Below are 22,298 nucleotides of genomic sequence, written 5' to 3'. Positions count from 1 at the left end.
GACTGGTGGTTTCGGCCACAAGAGCCTGCGAACAGGAAGCTTTTTTTTTGGTCAATGCGAACAGGAAGATTTACTGTTCATTGCTTGGTCGTCTCCATGCTGGGACGGTGGCTTTTTTACTTGCCTGAAGTTCCCCTGTACCTTGGTGACTTTTCCGTCTTCTCATAGACGTTACCAAAAGGGTTTTTGCTAGTTGGACTATATGTATCATGTAATTGTAACCCATTACTACTGAGTACTGAATATATCATCGTCCTTCTCGCTTTTGGCTAATAAAATAGTATGAGAGCTGTTTACAACCACTTAAGATCATTTACTGAATTACTCCTGCAAGGCAAACTGATTGAAACTAAAATGGAAATGGAATTGGGTTCAAATTTGCATAACTATTTATCATTTCGATGAAGGGATATACGTATAACTTATATCATTTTTCTGCTGAACCCAAGCTCTCTGATTGTCCAACAGGGCAGGGGGAACTCACCATACTCACCACAGGCAATATTTACAGATAAGCTGAAGCACATTTCCTCTATAACTGAACCTGAGATAGTCTCAACATTTCCTCTATTCTGTCATTTTCTGTCCTTGCATATACATGGCAATCAGATAAGCACATCCTATTGCTGGCTCGAGTCTCCGTCTAGAGTGGTACCGCTGCTCTCTCCAACCTCTGACTTACAGAGGGGACACGAGGCATTGATTTTCAACCATTTGTCAACACACTCCACATGAAAAACATGTAAACATGTCAATTCTCTTAGATCATCATTGTCTGAATAATTTGCAAGGCAAATACTACAAACCTGCATAGTGAAGAAGAAAGCACAAAAATTAAACAATAACATAAGAACCTCTTGGTCTTATGACCACTCCTACTTTTGCCCATCAAGATAATTTATTTAATGTATAATAGCACTGAAGTAGTTGATTCAGAAAGAATAATAAGACTAAACAGAAGATCTGTGAAATGCTAAACTAGTCTCCCGTAGTGAGCAAAAGATTTAAGGTTTAATAAAAATTAATATAAACTTCTAGTCTATGTAACCAAATCATTAGTAAAACAATAATATTATTACATATATTTTTGCTAATGTCTGGAGAGAAAAATACAAAATCTTTTTATTATAGAAATCAACCATGATTTATTTCATAGTTAATATCCTGAAACCAATGAATGACTCTCGATAGTTATTCAGAAATTCAGCAAGTCTCACGATAGAAAAGGATGTTATTAGTGTAAAATTGTAGTCATATTCAACAGAAATAAACTTTTATCAGTGAAGGTAAGCAGGATTGCAGAAGCATGAATTTTCAAATGTTTAGCTAGATTTCCTGAATTGATATAGAAAGTTGACTGGAGATCCAAACTGGATCAAGCTTTGATTCATTTCAAGGATCGTGAACTCAGATGGCACTATTTGCAAAAAAGAAAAGGACAGAGAAAAAAAAATCCCAGAAGACACCTGACAAACTCACCGCATCTTCTTCTGATATTGCACGCTCCTTCTCTGTGCCGACAGCCAAGAGTCCTTCACCAGAGGTGTTGCCCTCCTGATCATTATTCATCTCATTTCTCTTTAGCTTAAATTTGTAGGTCGGCAGAGCACTGATTGACTCTGCAGTGGCTCCTCTAGTCTGAGAAAGGCCCTCTCGGAATCCCAGGACAGAAATGATGCATGGTAGACAGCAACAAATTGTTGCACAGAGTATGAATGGCATGGCATATCCGATACAGCTAAAGGTGAGGAAAACTATGCATAATCTACAACAAACCCAGGAATCTTTAGATGAGCCAATAACCCAGTGAATGTTAAACACATTGTCAATAAGAGGTACCTATACAATCTAGGAGCATCAGAGGGAGAAGAGTGACCTCCAAATATCCAAATATTTCCCACAACAAACCAGACAGCAAAGAAGCAATCTAACGCCATCTTAAAATGATCGACCAACCCATTAAGTCTGCAACAATAACTTCTTGAGTTAATGACACAATCTACATATGTTATCTAAATTGTATGGACCATTAAGAATCAAAAATACGAAAAAACAATAAAAGATGTGATTGGGTGGATTCTAGCTCAACAAAGCTTTTCTTATTTCTTTATGAACACTAATCATATACTACTAATGATAATATGCTCATCATCATATTATATTCCAGAGAAGGTATACAAGTAATAGAAAAAGATTACAAAGGAAAACAAACGCACAGAGACATGATACATAATCCTTAGAAGAGCCTTGACACAATATACATATATTTGAAATTATATGAACAATGCATGTAGTTATCAGTGAAAACACATGTATGATGTATGTATATGTGATTATATGTATGTAGTTCTAAAGCATGCTCGCCAGGAATTCTAGCAGATGAAAGTATCAATTATTCCAATGGAAGACATCCTACTTGATAATATATGATATAAAATGTAAAAGGAAAAAGAAAAACCTCGCACTTAACGGTCCTGCCACTTGAGGATCTCTCACGACGCTTTCTGACGTGCGATTGGTTTCCTCGTGTGAAGCTGGAGTAATTGAAATAGCAGTAAAGGACAATGGTTCAGGAGCATTGCGTTCAGAAGAGATTTGATGTGATTGGGTGGATTCTAGCTCAGCACCCCCGTAGCGATTACGGAACCTCCAGTAAAGAATGGGTAGTGTTGCAACACAGCCAGACGCGTAGCCCACAATCCAGGCAAACAAAGGGGCTTGCGGATTTTCATTTTTCGACAGTGACAAAACAACAATAGATGCTATTATCTGACTTATGGTGACAAGAAGCTCAACAGAAATCCATAATCCTGAATTCAACGGGCTTCTTCTGTGGCTACTATACACATCACTCCGCCTCATAAACGATGAACTCCTAGAAGTTGATCTGTTTGAAGAAGCAGCCTGATAAGTGGGGGCATGTGTAATACGTGAGAGTCTATCTTCATGTTGAGGCAACTCCATTCTAGCAAGTGAATCATCATTAGATGAACTTGATGAGGTATCATCATTCCTTGCTACATCAATTACATGCATATGACTGTTAGGGCTTTCCATCTGCTCTAGTAGCAAAGGATATTGGTCACTTTGAGAGTTGCTACACGGGTCTGGAGAGGGAACATCCATTTAAGTCCACCAACAAAATTGGAGGGGAAAAATGCATAGAGTGGTTAAAATTTGCTTTATGTATTTCTGCACTCTATCCACAAATCCCCTTCTCTTTCTTAACAGATAAAAAGCACGCCTGATATTTCCATAGGCATGCATGCAGCTTGTACCATATCGACAATCTGAAACTCAATTCTTTGACGAATTTCTAATATTTCAGTTGTAAGCTGTAAGACAATTAGAGTTGGCATTAGTCCTTTAACTCCCTTTAAAAAAAATTATGGTACCATTTCTTTGAACCTGTATCAAGCAGTACTAGATGTATAATTGAAACTGTGAATAAGAAAAAGCAGGCAAGCAGGTACTAATATGAACAATACCATCCTATCAAAAAGATCATCTCTATCACATTAAACGACAGTGGTATCCGCATGGCTTGTAAAAATAGCACACTCAAACATTACACGATCACTCTCCAAAAACAGGACGACAGTGAGGCAGTTACATGCCCGTTGGAACAGAACTATCTCTTGAAAGCATGGATGAAAATGGAGACCAACAATGAACAAAAAAACATATTCTAACAAGAGCTAAAACCAGACAAATCAAAGGCAAAACTGCAACATAATCATCCGATATCACTAAAACCTCAGGAGAATAGTTCTTAAGGGAAGACAAGTTCACACATTCTGACTACCTGAGTGCGTTAAGGGTGATCACACATTGTTCGGATATGCATTGCGTTTTCACTAAATGCTAATCCAGAAACCAGTAGTTCAACACAATCCAATGCACAATACCCTCAAAACTAAAAGACCCGCTTAGTGTAAAAGCAAACTAGGCCCAGTTCTACACCAGAATCCCATGTCTCAGAAACCTAACATCCACACAACCCACTCAAAAATCAACACTCAAGATACAAACTTTCCCAAGTACTGCCAATCAAATTCAAGAAATGATATCAACTCCATGACAGAAGTCAAAACCCACAAACAATTAATTTAGATTAAGCAACAGATAACAACAACATTAAACATAAATTAAAGCCCAAAACCCAAAATGATGATCATAAAAAAAAAGGAGACAGAAAATATTACCAGATTCAGGTAGATATACAAAGATGGACTCTGAGTATTCGGCTGTCAGGTTAAAGCTCCTATCTTTCTATAGGTCTTCGGTTTTCCGGGGACAAAAGAAACAAAACGTCAGCAAAGCCATCATGGAGAGGCAGAGTAAACGTTGCGATCTCAGACCCCACAGGAAGGGAAAAAAAGAGAGACAGAAAACGAAGTGATGAGACTTGAGCTGTGAGCAGTGACGGAGACATTATTGTGGGGGATGGAATCAAGAGGGTGGGTTGGCTAAATTTGGATGGTTGATCTTCACTTGGTTTGGTTGGAGCTTTGGAACAAAGCTAGTGCGAGTGTGTGTAACCGAGTGCGCTTTCGTGTTTCGACTTGCGAGTCAAAATGAACCAAGATGGAGCTCAAATCAACCGTCTATACCATTTCTCATTTCTTCGAAGAAAGATAAAAAATTACTAGAGTTGGCATGAAGCCATGAACAAATAACCATAGAACCGAATTAAGTTTATTGTTCAGCGACCGGACCGAAACCAAGCGGATTGGAAAATGGTGACAATAAGACAGAAACTGAATTAATATATGGTAATATAGGTTGAACTGACCGCTTTTCAAACAATAAAAATGCATGTACCGGCCAAGCTCGTATACATAAGTTTCGGTGACCAAGATAAGCTTAAACCGAAATATTCAGCCTATCCCATATAAAATCGGTGGTCGGTTGCTAGTTTAGCCAAAACAGATTGAAGTTGTTCGAAAACCTCTCTAGCACACCTATATATATAAGATCAACGTACTAAACGGGTTATAGAAGTCTGACTATGAACAACACTCAACCAACTGTCTGTCTCAATAGATGACCAATCTTTACTAGTTTTCCTCCAAACTTGCTTAAAATTTATCTTTCTTGAAGTGTCAGGCCAAAGCATGAATATCATCCACCAAAGAGGCAATTCTCCAAGAAACTCTAATTTTGTTATTAATACAATCTATAAGAATTTTTTTAAGTTTTTTTTTAAGATATGGGTCATATGACAACTCCTTTATAATTTAGCAAACCCATACATTATAGCTACCCCATAGAGGCTGTCAAAAAACTATTACCTATTTAACCTTTTCCAATCTTGAAACATATCCACGCAGTTTTATTTACATCCGTGAAAATCAAGGGGCACAAATAAATCGAACACCCCTCGGCGTCATATTCCTTCAATAGCAAAATCAAGAGAAGATCCAAGAATACTGCCACCGGCCACCCGCCTCAATGAAATAAAGAGAATAAAAGACAAAAATGAAAAATTCTAACATCCCAAGGGTCCAAAATTGACAGAGCCCAACCCACAATGGTGATTTGGTCACCCAGAGAGGTTGTCACGCCAAATGCATTGTAGCAGACCACCCCGACACCAACGCCACCGCCAAGAAACCCTAGACTAGCAACCGCCCTTCCAACCAGTCCCAGTCGGATCCATGGTTAAGAGCCACCAAAATCCCACCATTGAAATCCGAAAATGAATTGGAGAATGAAGGAAAACCATCCCCGATTATAGGTTCCAAATCGCCGCCACGGTGGTCGACGACTCTTATCTATTTAGGAATTTACACTGTTCTCGGATAATTTATAATTAAGTTTCTTGCCACTTAGAATTTCTGAATCTTTTCCACTTCTAATTGTAACACATTGTGAATAAGTGCAACACTTCAACCAGTTCATAAAGCAAAAGCTTCCGTATAAAATACATTATACTACCCTAAAGCTAAAGCATTAGCAGTTTTATCATCAGAATTGATAGAACCATCAACCATCACACGGAATTAATTTAATTTCTCTGTTTAATTATCATTTGATGGAGAACATGATGAAATCGCAAGTCCCGCATCATTTGGGTGTATTTTTTAATAATCGAATTATCATGTCAAAAATAGATCACGATCCAGATTCCAGAATATGCATGTATCTGCATGCTTAATTAATTAATTAATTAATTTAACCACAATTAAATTATACTAATATTTGATCAATTAGTTTCATCATATACATCCAGGTCAGGTTTACTGTATATGATTAATTAGTCCAAGAACCTATCAGGCTATCATATATATGTCTACCTACCACTCTTCGACTCTACCGACTAGACTACGTAAACCTAACTTGAAATTTCTTCATAAACCTGCTAGCTTCAATTTTGTTTCCTACGGAAATGACGTATATGGGGCTTGAATTGGTTTATAGTTGATAATTAGTGGCGGAACCTGAGAAAAAATTTCGAATGAGCCAATATACACTAAATGTACCATTAATTATACCGGATGGGCAATTTACACTAAATATATCATTTAATTATGATATTAGCAGCTAATTAAGGGGGAAATTTTTTTCGCCGGAGGGGCCATGCACCCCTCTGACCTCCAAGAGGTTCCGCCACTGTTGGTAATTGTCGTGATCTCGTTGTTTGTGACTATGCGCGTAATTAGAAACAAAATATTAGGCACGCACCGCGCGAATATTATGTCGATGTTTTATTGATGGGTAGAGATCGACTAGTTGAACAAGATTCCAGTTCGATCATCACACACATCGTCGAAAACACAAAAATCTCGGATCCAATCATTTAACATGCACGACATCAAGAATCATATCATTCATACATGTAATATGTCATGTATGCACGCATAATGCAGTCTCGTTCACACGGTCAGTAACTAACCATGAAATTTATGTCATCCCATTATTGAATGTAAATCTAATAGTTAAAAACAAAATAACCCAATTTTAAAAAGATTCTCCCCACACTTAGATTTACATTCAACGGTGGTTGAGCATGAATTCCACAGTCAGCTACTGACCGTGTGAACGTGATTGATTAGCTAACAGTCTCGTTCACACGATCAGTAGCTGACCGTGAAATTCATGTTCAACCATTATTTAATATAAATTTAATGGTTGAAAATAAAATAACTTAATTTTAAAAACCCAAGAAAAGAAAAGAAACACAGAAACGGCAAAAAAGAAAAACTTAATTAGCACACTAATTAGCGCTGAGATACTGCTGCGAGTTTAACCAAACAGAAACGAGTTCTTCTGTGGAGTACTATCCGTCTATCACCGATGCCCTTACCGGTTTTAGCCTCCGGCGGTGGTGAATTTCGTTTTGTAAAGCATCTTGAACTACATCTACGTATATACACACGCGCGCGTAATGAAAGAAGAGAAGTGGTGCTGAATTGTTGATCACAATGGTAATACTATATAGCTCGAGCTAGTTAATATTTGGGACCCAAAAGATTGCTGGTTTCCAAATATTACACAAATCTGGGATCTACTCTAGACAAGAAACTAAATCACAAGAGTCGCATTATGCGTGGTTTCAGACCTTCAGTACGAGTCATACATGATTATATATTACAGATAGAGGTATCCAAAATCTTCTGTGTGATTGAATTATTGGCACCATACAATCCTTTGGCTATTGCAAGATCGTGGAGTCATACCTTTATCAATGCCAGTTTGGCACGGTACAAGCATATATATATGTATATGCAGCTATCCTAGTGCTGTAAATGAATACAACCACTAAATGAAAATTTTCTAGCAGGCTGACTGGTTCTATTCCTGCACTCGAATTGGTGCGATCAGTATAGATGTCACTTTTCTATTGAGCAGCTTATATATATATATATATATATATATAGCCATTCGACTAAAAGATTCCTTTTTGGGGTCTAATAAGTCACTTACCAACTTTTTGATCACATTTCAGCATCTCCACCATTCACCATTTGGGGTATAATGTGTATATCATATCTGTAAATTTTCAGCCAAAATGGAGGTGTTTAAGTCATTCAAAACTGTGATTTAAACTTCTACGCATAAATGGTTCAGATTTGACAGATTTAGTGCGTCCATTCTTTCGCCAAGTTTGATATTTTAATAATCACCATTTTGGCTTAAATTTTACAAGGGTGATTTACACATTATACCCTAGAAGTTGAACGGTGGAGATGTTGAAATTTAGTCGAAAAGTTGGTTAATAAGTTATCTTTTTAAAAGACCAAAAAAATGAATTTGGAAGGGTTATTATATATATATATATATATATATATATATATATATATATATATATATATATCAATCATTGATCATTGATGTTCAGTCTCTTTTTTGTAGGACCAAATTAAAGGAAGTCTAGCCAGATTTTTCCGATCCACTGCGTGCTTGAACTCTTTAGTTTATGAAAATTGTATATTATTTAGTGATTCGTGAAAATACGAAAAGAACAAGAACTAGAGAACATTAGGACACTCCGATTCACTGGTAATGAGATATAGAGTTCAATCATGCCCACCTGCTTCATCTAGCTTGAAGATGGATCTGTCATTTAGAGGGGGAAGAGCAAATGGAAACCAAAACGTGACCGAAGCTATCGCAGTAAAAATTTCAGATCCAATTTAGCCCTAGCCTTCTTGGGGTTCCATATCGATCCCTCTATTTCCAATAATTATATGAAAGAAATAGATGAATGATATTGATTGGACTTCTGAGTTGGTGGATGTCCTCATCAAGAAGCTTTTATTTGTTTGTTTGTTTTTTCCTTTTCTGGCAGCTGAAATATATTCTGTGGAAAGTAGCAGATCCGCTGAGAACACAAATCATAAACCATGTGTGACTATTTCGAGTGACAATTGATCAAAAGAGCTTGATGCTAATTTTACAAGGATCTGATCGAACACCAATATATGATTCAATTCATTCAATACAAGGTTCTAATCTATATGTACGAAAAGCTAGCTGATGGATATTGGCCGGAGATCTTGAGTGATAGAAGCTAGTTTGATTGTAATGAGTTCGAACCCTGAATTCTTCTTGGTTTCCCCTTATCTATCTTGCAGCATAATACTAGGAAGTTACAAGTCCCTATAGATACAACTAGAAACTGCCCACACCCGTAGGGATGTAGAAAAATTAGCGGTTATTATTGTGAAGATGTGATTTTTCGAAAATATTTATGTTTTGACTATAAAATCTATATTTGTTTGTATCACAATATGAGATGTGAAATAATATTTTTGGAAGTTTGTAATTTGTTATTAGTTAAAGAATGCAGACTTTATAGTAGTAAAGATATAATAAATATATAAAAAAAGGAGCCTATTCAACGCTCCAGCGGTGAAGCACAACCAGCAGCACGTGCCTTAGCACCTGACTTGCTTTCAAACTCTGTTAGTCTCCCATCCACCCAAACAAGATCTGCATCCGCTGGAAAAGCAACAAGACCTTACCCCAATCTGAATCATCCCCCATCATCAATCTCTCACTCAAAGTCCTCTCCTCCTTCAATAACCGCCCCTTCTACCCGACCCGAGAAGAAAGCTCCATCGAGCAATCACAACCTCTCCTCCTCCCTCCTCTTGAACCCGCACCCAAATTCGAACCCACCTCCCCCCTTATCTCCAAAATCTAATCCAATCGTAGCTCAGCCACTCAATATCGACGATCTCTAATTGTAGGCCAGATTGAAAATGTATCCATCCAAATATTTATACTGTGTTGACTAGCTTTATTTTAGGTTTCAGTTATGCTAACAACGTCAATCTGGGCGTAAGTGCCCAGAAAGTTCGTTGGTTAAATCAATCTATTTGGATATTTAGTATTATTTTAAAGGCCGGTGCTTGCATTCTGAGGTGTACAGAATCCTCTTCCTATATAAAAGGAAGATACTGATACGGCTTATCTATTTATATTACTATATAAAGTCAACAATTAAGAAAATTAGTAAAAAGTGTTGTCTAAAATATTTTTTGTATAAAACACAATTACACAAAAATATTATGTCTTAAAAAAATTAAAACGGATTAGTCTTCACAAAATAAATTAAAACAGGTAATTTTATCAAAATCTTGCTATTTTTGTCTTTACACAATAACTCGTGCGTTAAATTAATACATGCATCATATGAATACGGATTTAGTAGAGAGATGGAGCATCTTTTTTGTTTTGTGTTTTTCGATTGGTCGAGCATCTTACGTATTGCCGGTTGCGTTTTAGAATTAATTTTTCCATTAGGAATAAAGAGCGGTCTACTTCCATATTCCATTTCTGTAACTTTCTTCAATCGTGATCATGACTCATTACTGACTCATGAGAGCTCTGTGCGTGTAGCATATTCTACCATCAACAAATACGGGAAAAGAAGAAGGAGATAATATCATACGAAAACAAGTAAACAACTATCTTTACAATAGACCGAAAAAGAAGCAATTGTTTTTGGGAAAATCTATCATACACTGTTGTACAACATACATCACATCACTATCATACGCTGTTGTACATCAGCCCCTGTCAGCCGTTCATCCCCTGCTGTATAGTATGCAGCGATGTACCACAGACTAACCATTGTTTTTTAGGTGTCCCAGAAATTATTATAAGGTTTAATACACAATGAGGAATATTTTATTGCTGAACTCTTATTGACGCATAAGTGAATGCACTTCCCTCACAGACATCTGGGAGCACCAAAAATATTATTACACAAAATGGCACCAGCTCACACCTTACATACCCAAAACAACTAAATTAACGAGTACTCTCCACGATGAACAACGATAACGATAATGATAATGATAATGAAGTGATTAACACGCATCCGTTAACAGATAGCGTAATCACGCACAACGCATGGATCAATCAGGCACTCAACAAATGAAAACCTTATCACTCAGTTGACCTAAACCGGTAGTTGGCATAGGAGATGGTATGCCGGCTAAAGCTGTGATGAATGAGCTCCGCCTTGGCCTTTTCTCCTCCGGCGGCTCCAATGGCCGCCAGAAGGGGATAAAAGTGCACCGGTCCATCCGGGTGAGCCATTTTGGCGTGTGGATGTTTCTCCAAAGCCTGGTTCACCTCATCGTACCTTCCGTTGAGCAGCGCGTCCTTAATATAGTTGTCGAACTCGAGTGCCCATGGTGCCACGGTGCCGCCGACGTTGTTGACGATGAGGGACTCCATGTTGTGGGTGACACTTCCGGTGCCGATGATGAGGACTCCTTGCTCCCTGAGAGGAGCAAGAGCCTTGCCCAAGTTGAAGTGATAGGTTCCGTTCTCGTGGGACTGGATGGAGAGCTGGCACACCGGCACGTCGGCTTCCGGGTACATCTGCATGAGTGGAACCCAAGCTCCGTGGTCGAGGCCGCGCTTGGTGTCAACGTGGAGAGGCTTGTACCCGGCGGCCACGAGAACATCGTTCACCTTGCTGGCCAACTCTTGAGAGCCCGGAGCAGGGTACTGGAGCTGGAGGTGAAAACAGAATTCATAATATTATTACTATGAGATGTAATGCACCGTGATCTATTTTTAAAAAATTATCATGGAGATTTAGATCAAGCCAATATCAATCAGCATGTAGTATATATTTAGTATTTGTCACGACTCACGATCCAAATATATATATATATATATATAATTATGGAGATCAGAGTTGATGTATGTAACTATGTACCTCATACATCTCGGGTGGGAAGTCTTCGAAATCATGGATTGTTTCATGGCGGTCGACGACATTGATGGAGGGCTCGTTCGTCTCCCAGTGACCGGAAATCACGAGAACATATTTGGGCTTCTCCGGTAAGATCTTCTCTCTCCACGACTTCAAGAAAGTTCTGGCGGGTAGTGTGTCGTCGATCAGCACTAAAGGTGCTCCGTGAATCACAAAGAATGTATCAAATACTTCCTTACCCATCTTCTTGGAGAGTGAATGGGCTTTAAGCCTCTATATATACACATTACACAGTTACAGAACAAAGAGAGTACTATCAACTTCAGCATATAATACTTTATTTTAATTTATTAATTTATTTATGGATCAATGAGGAACTCATGTTACTATTTCTGTTGTTGACGTTCAACATATGGACCGACAAGCTATATACTGGCATGGTAACAAGGCTTTTAATTTGTTGCTGCCATATTAAGAAAAATAGACAAAGAGTTAACTTAATTTGTTTGGTGTGTGAAGTGCTTCCTCAATAATTGAATCGAAATATTACCAGCGGATACATATAGTAGTAGTAACGGGCTGTTGTGGGTTAAACAAAGTTTCAAATTCGAAACTTTGTGGATGCAACACTATGCATTAGGAGAATTAACCTATCTACGGAGGGCGTCAAACACTAAAAAAAATGCATTGTAAAGGGTATAACCCAGATGTACCAAAAATTTTTTTTTTAAAAAAATAATTGAATCGAAATATTGAACCATAACATCTCTGAAAAGTTGGTGGCCACTTGGGTTGTGTTAATATTCTTGTCGACTGCAAGGACAAAGTTAGGATTATACACTAACACAACTTAAAAAGGTATTCGTACTATTGTAACAGTATTTTGTCAATTTTGTATATACAATAATATTAAAAGAAATTGGTGTAATCAAATCGTACATGGTTTAGGCCTTTAGGCTGTGTTTGGTACACTACATATGACCAATCCTGGTGAGACTTTACTCGATAGGATTAGATATGTCTACCTCCTTCACCGGTGAGATGTTTGGTGGGAATCATTTTTTAGCCTACTGGATATATAAGCCAAAACCAAAAACTAAAAAACATAGCTGTCATCCCCAAATCCAAGTCAGCGCTCCGACCGAAAACAAATGGCACCCACATAAAGAAGAACAACCACAAATTTCCGATCATTGAGCCCGATATGACGGCACCCAGTAGCTTAATTTTGGGTTCAAATACTCCCTTGTCGAGCTGGACTCCAACATTTATGGGTCAAAAAAACGTCAGAACTGGAGATTCCTTCGGTGGAGGAAGCGGCCAGAGGTTAAGACCCGATGGAGGCAGTTGTATACAAAGATTGTGGTCACTGGAAAATACGTTGAAGGGAAAAAAGTTGGTAAAGTCTTATAGAGGAAGAGAGAGAAGATGTCCAAATGAAAGTTGGCTATTTTTAATAACACATTTTCCACAGGATCAAATCGATGTCATATAGGAATTAAATTTTCCGGTTTCTTGTTATCTGGGTCTCCAAACATGTGTTGTGGTCAGATTGGTATATTTTTATCCAATCCATGTCCTATATCCCGGTAAACAAACACATCCTTAGGGTTTATGCCAGAACTTTTAAACGTATGCATGACTACACGGGCTATATTTCAACACTTAAATTACTTTGTCCTAATTAAACATGTAGGAATACAAATTTAAATAAAAGTTGGCCGGGCTGTAGTCGACGGCATCGGAAGTTGTGTACGTTGTTATGGAGATGGCATGATGTCCAGTAGCAGAACCAGAATTTCATCACAGGGGTCTCAATATATTATAAAAAAAACGGTTACAAGATAAGGTAGGAATATATTTTTCTCATAAACAAAACGATCCAAAAAAATTTAGAGTATGAACTCGTCAATATATATATATATTAATGCTAATGAATTTTATTATGGAACGGGTAAATTCCTCTTATGATACCTGATGTTTGGCTACTTGGACAATTTGGTAACTGATGTATGAAAACGGACAATTTGGTATCTAAAGTTCTCAAATTTATGCCATTTTGGTATTTATGTCAATTTTGATCATATTTTCAGGGTTATTTACGTCATCCTATCTCTACTTTACTTCATTTTTTCATAATACCTCCAAATTGCCTCTAAATTATCACTAAAACTTTGATAACTCATCCACTTAGTATCTGTGATGATTTACGCAAGGTTCAAAATATCGGTATCGGGGGATATATCATTTTTTTTAAAAAGAGAGATATCAGATATATCGGAGATATATCGGGGATATTGAAAAAATAATATTGTTCCTCTTCCGAAATTATTTATTTATTTATTATTGAATTACATACAAATAAATACAATTATTAATTTTATCTAGTACCCAAAAGAGGCTCTAGGTAATCGTTTTCATTGATCACATTATCCTTTACTCGTTTATCACATAGTCGTAACTTCATATTGTAGTAGCAGTATACGAGTTTTTTCAACTTCATGAGACTACATTGTGACTCTTTATTTTGGATTCCCTCAAGATTAAAGAGAGCACTAGTCACTGATATGGCTTGACTTTTAAGAGTTAAGACTTGAACTTTCATTCCTCATCTCGATATCTTTTACGAAAAATTAAAAATTAGTTGATTGAAGGACTACTCTTCTAGTATTATTTTTTATATCCCTCGAGGTGATTAATTAATCAAAAACTGCAGGTCAAGAAGAGTCCGAGACATCCTCAAATTGAGTTAAATTTTTTAAGTAAAAGTTTTTAGATATTTCTCTAAAATATCGAAGATATATCGGATATATCGTAAACATCAGAGATATTTTATGTTATTAGAGAAATATCGCAGATACGAAAAAAAAAAAGATATTTACCACTAAGATATATCGTCTTTTTGAAAAATGGAGGCGTCGGAGGATATATCGGAAATATCAGGGAGATTTTGTACCTTGGATTTACGTATAGAAATTTTCATAATGTAGCTATCAATCTAAATTAATTTTAATTATAAGTAATTTAAAAATATATTTTAATAAAAAATTATAATTGCATAAAGACAATTTATTTTCTTTGTAGAAAATAATTATGATACAATAAGTATATTAAGAAAAAAATGTATTTTCAATATATGCAAAGTAGATGCTAAGTGGAGTAGATATATCAATTTAATTATCTCCAAAGAGAGGCAATTATAGGAAGAAATGAAGAAAAATGTGAAATTTAATGAGTTTAAGGATAGAATGACGAAAATAACCCTAAAACTATGATCAAAATTGATAGAGGTACCAAAATGACTTACAAATGAGAACTTCAGGTACGAAATTGTCTATTTTTATACATCATGTACCAAATTGTCCAAGTAGCCATACTTTAGGTATCATAGGAGGAATTAACCCTTATGGAACACCATTGAGGGAATGATTAAGAAAACTAACATAAGCATGAAGAATAATTAGGGTTATTCATCAAGAATATGCTAATTAGCTACGGGAGAATAGGCTCCGGGTTTTCGGGAGTAGAAAACAAAACCTATGTAAGTTTTGCAACAAGGCGGCTCAGTCTTCCATTTCACTTGCCAAAAAGGTGCTTCGGAGTGGCGACCAGACGGTGGGTAAAGCTCTACTCCTCCCTTCTGTTGAGCATATGAGGAAGGTAGGATATTGAAACTTATGGTATCCTTCGGGTTGGAGTAGCGGTACAGATCTGCGGAGCAGTGGTTCGCTTGTTTTTGCTTGAGCATGAGGTATTCTTCTAGGAAGGTTCTACCTTGAGCGATTTCGGTGGTCAAGCCGTGTCACATCCCGGGATCAGCCTCGCCGTAATACGATATTGTCCCTTTTGGGCAGAGTTCTCACAATTTTATTTTTGGGAACTCACGAGCAGCTTCTCAGTAGGTCACCCATCTTGAGATTTCTCTAGCCCGAGCAAACTTAACTTCGGAGTTCCCATCCTATCCGAAGATATTGAGCCCCCAAAAAGCCTCGTGTTAGATGGAGGTGGACATTTACATATAAGACACATCACCTCCTCTATGTTGGCCGATGTGGGACACTACAATCCACCCCCCTTAGGAGTCTGACGTCCTCGTCGGCACACTCGCACCACACGACATAATGGCTTTGATACCAAATTGTCACATCCAGGGATCTGCTCCGCCATAACACGATATTGTGTGCTTTGGGCATAGTTCTCACGGTTTTTTTTCTGCGAACTCACGAGCAACTTCCCAGTAGGTCATCCATCTTGAGATTTCTCTAGCCCGAGCAAGCTTAACTTCGGAGTTCTCATCCCTTCTGAAGCCATTGAGCTCCTAAAAGGTTTCGTGTTAGATGGAGGTGGGCATGTACATATAACACACATCACTCCATCTCCATTGACCGATGTGGCATATTACAAGCCCCTTGGTGGTGTAAAGCCACGATGATGGAGGTGTTGCGGTGGGAGCAAGTCCGACCGCCGGAGGTGGTGAGGGGTACTGGGTTGGATACCAGATTTGGGTTTTTCGGCCCGGGTCTAGGATCTGACTTGGACCAGTTTACACTTGGCCTGTGTGTTTGAGTAATTAACTCCATTTTTTCTTTTTAAGAATAAGTTAAAGTAGGGTTTTGACGTAGTTTTGGGCTATACCTTGACAATGTTATTTGATTCTTGGTTCTAGTTTCTATTAGACTGTAATTTCCTAATGATGTATTGCTTTAGGTGAAGCTAGGTTTTACTTAGATTTGTCTTTCACGACTCATTATTTATGCAGCCGGGAACCTTCAAATGGGTCAAGCTGGTAATATAATATTCATTTCTTACATTAATGGATGTGACATTTTTGACTATTAAAAAAATGAATAATTCGGAATTGTAAGGGGGTTCACTAATCAAATTACATACAAATGTAAACTATGCGCTTTCTCTTAGGGTTAGTGAAACCTCAACCATTCCCCATGGCCGCCTCTTACCATATATGATGGAGCCGTATGAATTGGAAATCAATATCACAATCTCAACTTTTTTTAAATCTTTTGTATATGTGTAAATATTGTAGATATGATTTATTAACGTTCTATCTTGTAGGAGTACCCTCAATTTCCGACCTATAACGATACCCTTACTTACACTATACTATCTTCTACATAGTTTTATTGATGGCCTTAAAAAGCGTTTATTTTTCAAGAAACCTTGAAAGATGTTAGCTTGTACTCCATACGAGACATTATCAAAATTGTCTTCTAATTTAAATCAACTAAGTATTATGACAACTGTACATTTCCGGTTTATGTGATTCAATATTGTGTGACTGTTAGATGCTATTAGGTGTGCTGGTCGTACCCTACCATCATTTTACTTGGGGAACATGCTGGTTCAAGAGAGATTATGTAATTTATATTTGTTGCCTATCTGAGTCACCAAAATGTTTTTGAGATCAACGAGACCAGATTCCGTCCGGGTTTCTGTTCCGACAAGATTTGACTCTTATTCCTTTTTCTGTGCCAGAGGCATGGAGCGACGACGAGCTCATGGTGGTCGACCATGCGTACTTGACGGTAGATGGTGGATGTCAGTGTCTCAGTGATGCTACTGCACAAAAATGAAGGGTTTGCGCCTGGTTGGGCGATGTGTTGTCTGTTATTAGGTTGGGTGACGTGGACTCTTGGGTGTCTTTTGCCTTTCGCATTTAGTTCATTTTTTTGTTAGGGAGGAAGTGAGATTTTCTAGGGTTTTCCATGATAGTCTGTTTTGTTCATGTACTTTATTACCTCTAATTATTCGGTCACTGTTAAAAAATAATTCTTTTAAAATTCTGATTTCAAACTCTCTTCTTTACAGATAAAATGAAAAAACATAAATAAATAAAGCAAACCTTGGTGATTAGAACTTAGAAATACAATTTAACGAAAAAAAAATACTTAGAAATACAAGTGGTGGAAACAGATGAGGCAATCTCTACCTCTGTCTTCATAGGGATCAGTCTCTTCAACTTTAGTATATTGTAAGTATCTTTGATACAATTGATTCATTCATGCGGCGGAAAGAAGGGGTTTCTGAGGCTGCACCAAGCCCCCAATATTAATGGCAGAAGTAGGCCAGGAGCATATATATTAGTCTTTTTTGATGATAAAAGCAAGCGACTTCGTACACCATACCTAATTCCGGGCTAGCTATATATGTATCAGTACGTAACTTCATGAACAAAACTTTATATGAAATCCAATTCAGTTGCCTTTCTGGTAATAGAACTTGCTCTACGCATTACCTTCTTTTCTTAATTTCTTGTTTTCGGATACACTTAATTGAGCACGTACGTACTACTCGGATAACATATTGTTGTTTTGCTCATTTCTATCTTTCTGGTGTTCTTATATCAAAATTCATCGTATGATCGTATCAGATCGGGTGTTTTAATTGGATTCTATTGGGTCTTTAGTTGTATGTATAATAATCAATATCCTTATTTTTTCCTTCTTTCCATACTTGTTTGATATATATGTCAGAGCTCGGTTTTCTACTATTAAATTCGTTTCATGAAAGTTCTTATCAATCGATCAAAACTCAAATCTTCGAGTTTTTTTAATGACGTTACCTTGATCAAACAATATTGTTGGTACAAAAGTTTTCACAATTTAAGTCAATAAAACTCTACTTTTATTACCAAGTACATTTGTTCCCTGATTTTTAAACTCGCGACATTAGCATAACCAAAGGAAATGGACTTCCATCTTCGTAAAAAAGTTTTCTTGCGACTTGGTAAGCATCTGTGTGATGAATATATCGAAACCTAGCTAGCTGTGTGCATGTATTATTGCACGAATAAAGATTTTATGTACGTTTGGTTTCTGCAGAAGAAATACTTTGATTGCTTATTCAGTTATTAATTAACTTATTGGATCAAGAATTAAAGTGAATATACGTACTGGTTCAAAACCTCTCTAATATCTAGGTAGTTAAGAAGTTTTGGTATTGGATGACAATATGCCTTACCTTGTTATGTAATTCTAGTTCCTTAAATTATTCTTCTTGCCTTTTGCCTTCGCAAATTTATAGCTAGCGGCTGGTCAGCTTCGACGTACGACCCCTAGATCAATTATTAGTGGTGTGCAAGATCAATCAACTGTTCGACCAGTACGTTAATTCCAATTTTCTTGATACTCACTGTTAGAAAATATATGTTTGAAGTTTGAATTTTGCAGTTTAAATTGTACAGTTACTTGTAGTTATCTTAGTTTTCTCTTTCTTCAGCTTTTGGCGTTGTATATAAGGCTTGTTGACTTGCCTTTGTATTTGTATCAAACATCAAATACAAAAACTCTTCATTCATATCTGTCTGTCTCCTTTTATTATGGTATCAGAGCAAATCTGATCCAATCTCCAAAGTCTTGCATTCAGAGTCTTGCAAATCTCGTCCTTGATCCTTGCACTTTATCTCTCGTGCAAACCCAAGTCTTCTTGTCAAGTTGATCTCAGCGCTATGGCTATTCAAAGCCTTTTTTGTCACGTTGATCTCGAAGCTGCTAGTTCGGAATCACAATAATCGTAGGGAACGAAGAATTGGTTCTCCAAGTCGTCGCCCTCATTGCAATTATTGTCACAGACCTGGACATTACGTGGAAACTTGCTATCGTTTGCATGGATTCCCTCCCAGTCACACCAAAATTAAGTCCAATGTTTTTAAACAAGGTGGTAATCGTCAAGGCACATCTTCAACAGTAAATCAAGTTACTGCATCTAATGTTGTTATTTCCAAATTATAAAAGACTCAACTCCAGCAGATTGTGACCATTTTGAACAATAAAGGCAATGACACAATTGAGACACCAGTATCCTCTCAAGCAAATGGTGCTATTACTCCAGGTTTGTCTAAATTCAATCTCGTCGTTGGATTATTGATAGTGGTGCTACAGACCACATTGTTTCATCGTCAACAATGCTTGTACGTACATGGTAACAAGCATCATTCAATTCCACCAGTAATACTACCTAATGGAGAAAGGGCTTCTATTGTTTCCAAGGGATCTGTGCCTCTGAATTCCACTTATTTTCTACATGATGTCTTATGTGTGCCGAGATTGTAAGTTGATCTGATGTCTGTTAGCAGACTTACCAAAGGATTACAATGTTCAGTAATTTTTTTATCTTTATTGGTGTATTTTGTAAGATTTGGTTATGAAGAAGACGATTGGTTTGGGTAGGCAATGTGATGGTCTTTATTATCTAATGGCACTTGCCACAACGTCTAAATCTCCTACTATCACCACCGCCACTACTACTCATGCCTGCACCGTTGCATCTTCTTCCTTTACTGATATTTGACATCGTCGTTTGGGGCATGTATCATCCTCTCGTCTAGGTTTTCTTGCTAAATAATATCTAAATGCAAGTGTTCATTCAAACAATGTTTGTAATGTCTATCCTTTAGCAAAACAAACTCGTCTTCCTTTTGGTAATAGTTCTATTTCATCTACCTAATCTTTTCAACTCATCCATTGTGATATTTGGGGTCCATATAAATATCCTTCTCTTTCTGGAGCACATTATTTTCTTACCATGGTTGATGATTACTCTCGTTTCACTTGGGTATTCCTAATGAAACATCGACATGAGACTCAATCATTAGTCAAACAATTATTTGCTCATGTTACTACTCAGTTTGACATTTCCATTAAGAGTGTTCGTCCTGACAATGCAATGAAATTTCTTTCTCTCCAAAATTTCTTGAATGATAATGGAGTTATTTTTCAACGGTCTTGTGTTTATACCCCTTAAAAAAATGGGGTGGTGGAGCGTAAGCTCGTCACATTCTTGAAGTAGCACGAGCTTTAAAGTTTCAGTCTAATGTTCATCGTAAGTTTTGGGGTGGATGTGTTCTTACTGCTATTCATTTAATCAATCGGTTGCCTACACCTATTCTTTCTTTCAAAACTCCATTTGAATGTCTATATTCTCAAGTCCCTTCTTTCTCTCATCTTTGAGCTTTCGGTTGTCTGGCTTACGCCAAAAATATTTCTATTTCTCATAAGTTTTCCCCTCGTGTTGTTCAATGTATTTTCATCGGTTATCCTGCCGGCAAAAAGGCATATAAATTATATGATCTTAGTACTCATAAGGTCTTTACTAGTAGAGATGTGGTTTTTCACGAAACAACTTTTCCATACATAACTAATCACGTTGAATCAACGTCTGAGGGAATGGTAGTTGCCAATGCTCTACCGACGTATTTCATGCCGATATCGCACTCAAGGTATCAGCGTCTAAGGAAGTCAACACGTTACGGAGGAAAAGCAATCTATAACTCTGCATAGGTTGATGAGGTTTGTATTAGAGAAGACATGGAAGCATCTAAGAGAAGGTCATATCATCATGTAAACTTGGAAGAGTCGGTGAGGAAAATTGATGGAGGTTATTATATGTTTGGTGGAAAAGCAAGCCAGGACGGTCGTGGCTTTAGACAGAACTTCGCAATTCGATCGTACGACATAGGCTGTGATGGAAAAGCAAGCTTGCCGTCCTTGATGAAACGCTTGCAGGTTGGTAGTTTGGTATTCTTCTCTTAAGAACGACGGTTGAGAGAAATTAACAAGAACGACTGTAGAGCTGTAGGAATTACGAAGTCAGTCAGCGATTTATCATACGTAAATAATGATTACGACTAATATCAGATGCCTAAAAGATTTTTTGATCATTTACGCTTAACTTTGGACTGTGTAGGAAATCGCAATTCTGCATAGCAAGAGTATTGGACTCTTATCTAGTGGTTTCTGTTCAACACCAGAGATGGAGAAAAGGGGTCTTGTATGGGTCTTCCGTAAGTTTCAAATTGATGTGGATCATATATAATATTACAAGTTTACAATCTATCAATTATCGATCGTGACTAATTTATTTGTCTCCTTTGTTTGAATGGATGATGTAATTCAACTTGAGACCTGCTGCTACGTACGCATCAGCAGATAACGGCGTTATACGAAATTTTGTCTTTCGTAATTGCAGAACAGGAGAAATTCTAACTCGGACAACCAGGTTTGTCTTCGAAGTTTCAAACTACGATTGAAACCGAACTGTCTATGTTTAGTGATAATTTTATGCGTTGATGATTTAGGCTTCTGATCTATTTCTTTTCTTATGCCTGTGATTCCTGTGAACATAAAGACAAGGAGACTATCTAAAGTTCTACCAGACACCAGACATTAGAGATTAAATCGAATTCTTTTTCATGGCTGGTGAGCCTCTGATTGACATCAAGAATACTAAACTAGGGTAATTGGGTGTTAATGCGAAAAGGCTTGTTCCACCAGCAGGTTTGGCGGCAAGTATCGAGCTAGCTAGACGTACTAAGGAATGAAATATCGATATTTCTGTAAAAGTTTATATTTTTCGGCGTATGGATATATCTCTTACATACTAAGTATTTTTCAATGATTTTTTTCGAAAATTTCCCGATATATCTAGAAATATCCGGAAACTTTTGAAATTTCCTAATAAAATATTTTCATAATATCGCCACGTGTCAAATAACTTCAAATAAAATAAAAAAATCATTAGTTAGGAGAATCAAACCTTCAATCCATCATTTTGCAAGTACAAAGTTGTAGCCAACTCTATTACACCAACTTGTTATATA

General features: G+C 37.1%; 2 protein-coding genes across 3 annotated transcripts; both read right to left on the bottom strand.

Moving 5' to 3' along the window:
* Positions 1 to 377: 377 nt before the first annotated feature.
* LOC126801264 (E3 ubiquitin-protein ligase At1g63170) lies at positions 378 to 4,365 on the bottom strand. Of its 2 annotated transcripts, none has more exons than XM_050528769.1 (5): positions 4,206 to 4,365; positions 2,459 to 3,335; positions 1,840 to 1,965; positions 1,480 to 1,765; positions 378 to 806 (listed from the first exon to the last, which is right to left on the bottom strand). In XM_050528769.1, the coding sequence occupies exons 2-5, from the start codon at positions 3,124 to 3,126 to the stop codon at positions 621 to 623; spliced, it is 1,266 nt and encodes a 421-aa protein (XP_050384726.1). In that variant the 5' UTR covers positions 3,127 to 3,335; positions 4,206 to 4,365; the 3' UTR covers positions 378 to 620. The 2 variants fall into 2 exon arrangements, with proteins under 2 accessions (XP_050384726.1, XP_050384728.1); XM_050528771.1 differs by lacking the exon at positions 4,206 to 4,365 and adding an exon at positions 3,806 to 4,101.
* Positions 4,366 to 10,666: 6,301 nt separating this feature from the next.
* Positions 10,667 to 11,926, bottom strand: LOC126801273 (extradiol ring-cleavage dioxygenase-like). Its single transcript, XM_050528782.1, has 2 exons — positions 11,687 to 11,926; positions 10,667 to 11,478 (listed from the first exon to the last, which is right to left on the bottom strand). Exons 1-2 carry the CDS (start codon positions 11,924 to 11,926, stop codon positions 10,903 to 10,905), a joined length of 816 nt encoding a protein of 271 aa, XP_050384739.1. The 3' UTR covers positions 10,667 to 10,902.
* Positions 11,927 to 22,298: the final 10,372 nt, after the last annotated feature.

The sequence above is a fragment of the Argentina anserina genome, chromosome 6 (genome assembly GCF_933775445.1).
Source record: "Argentina anserina chromosome 6, drPotAnse1.1, whole genome shotgun sequence".
Taxonomy (NCBI): domain Eukaryota; kingdom Viridiplantae; phylum Streptophyta; class Magnoliopsida; order Rosales; family Rosaceae; genus Argentina; species Argentina anserina.
The sequence above is the reverse complement of the archived record's forward strand: the minus strand, read 5'-3'. Positions and strand labels throughout refer to the sequence as shown.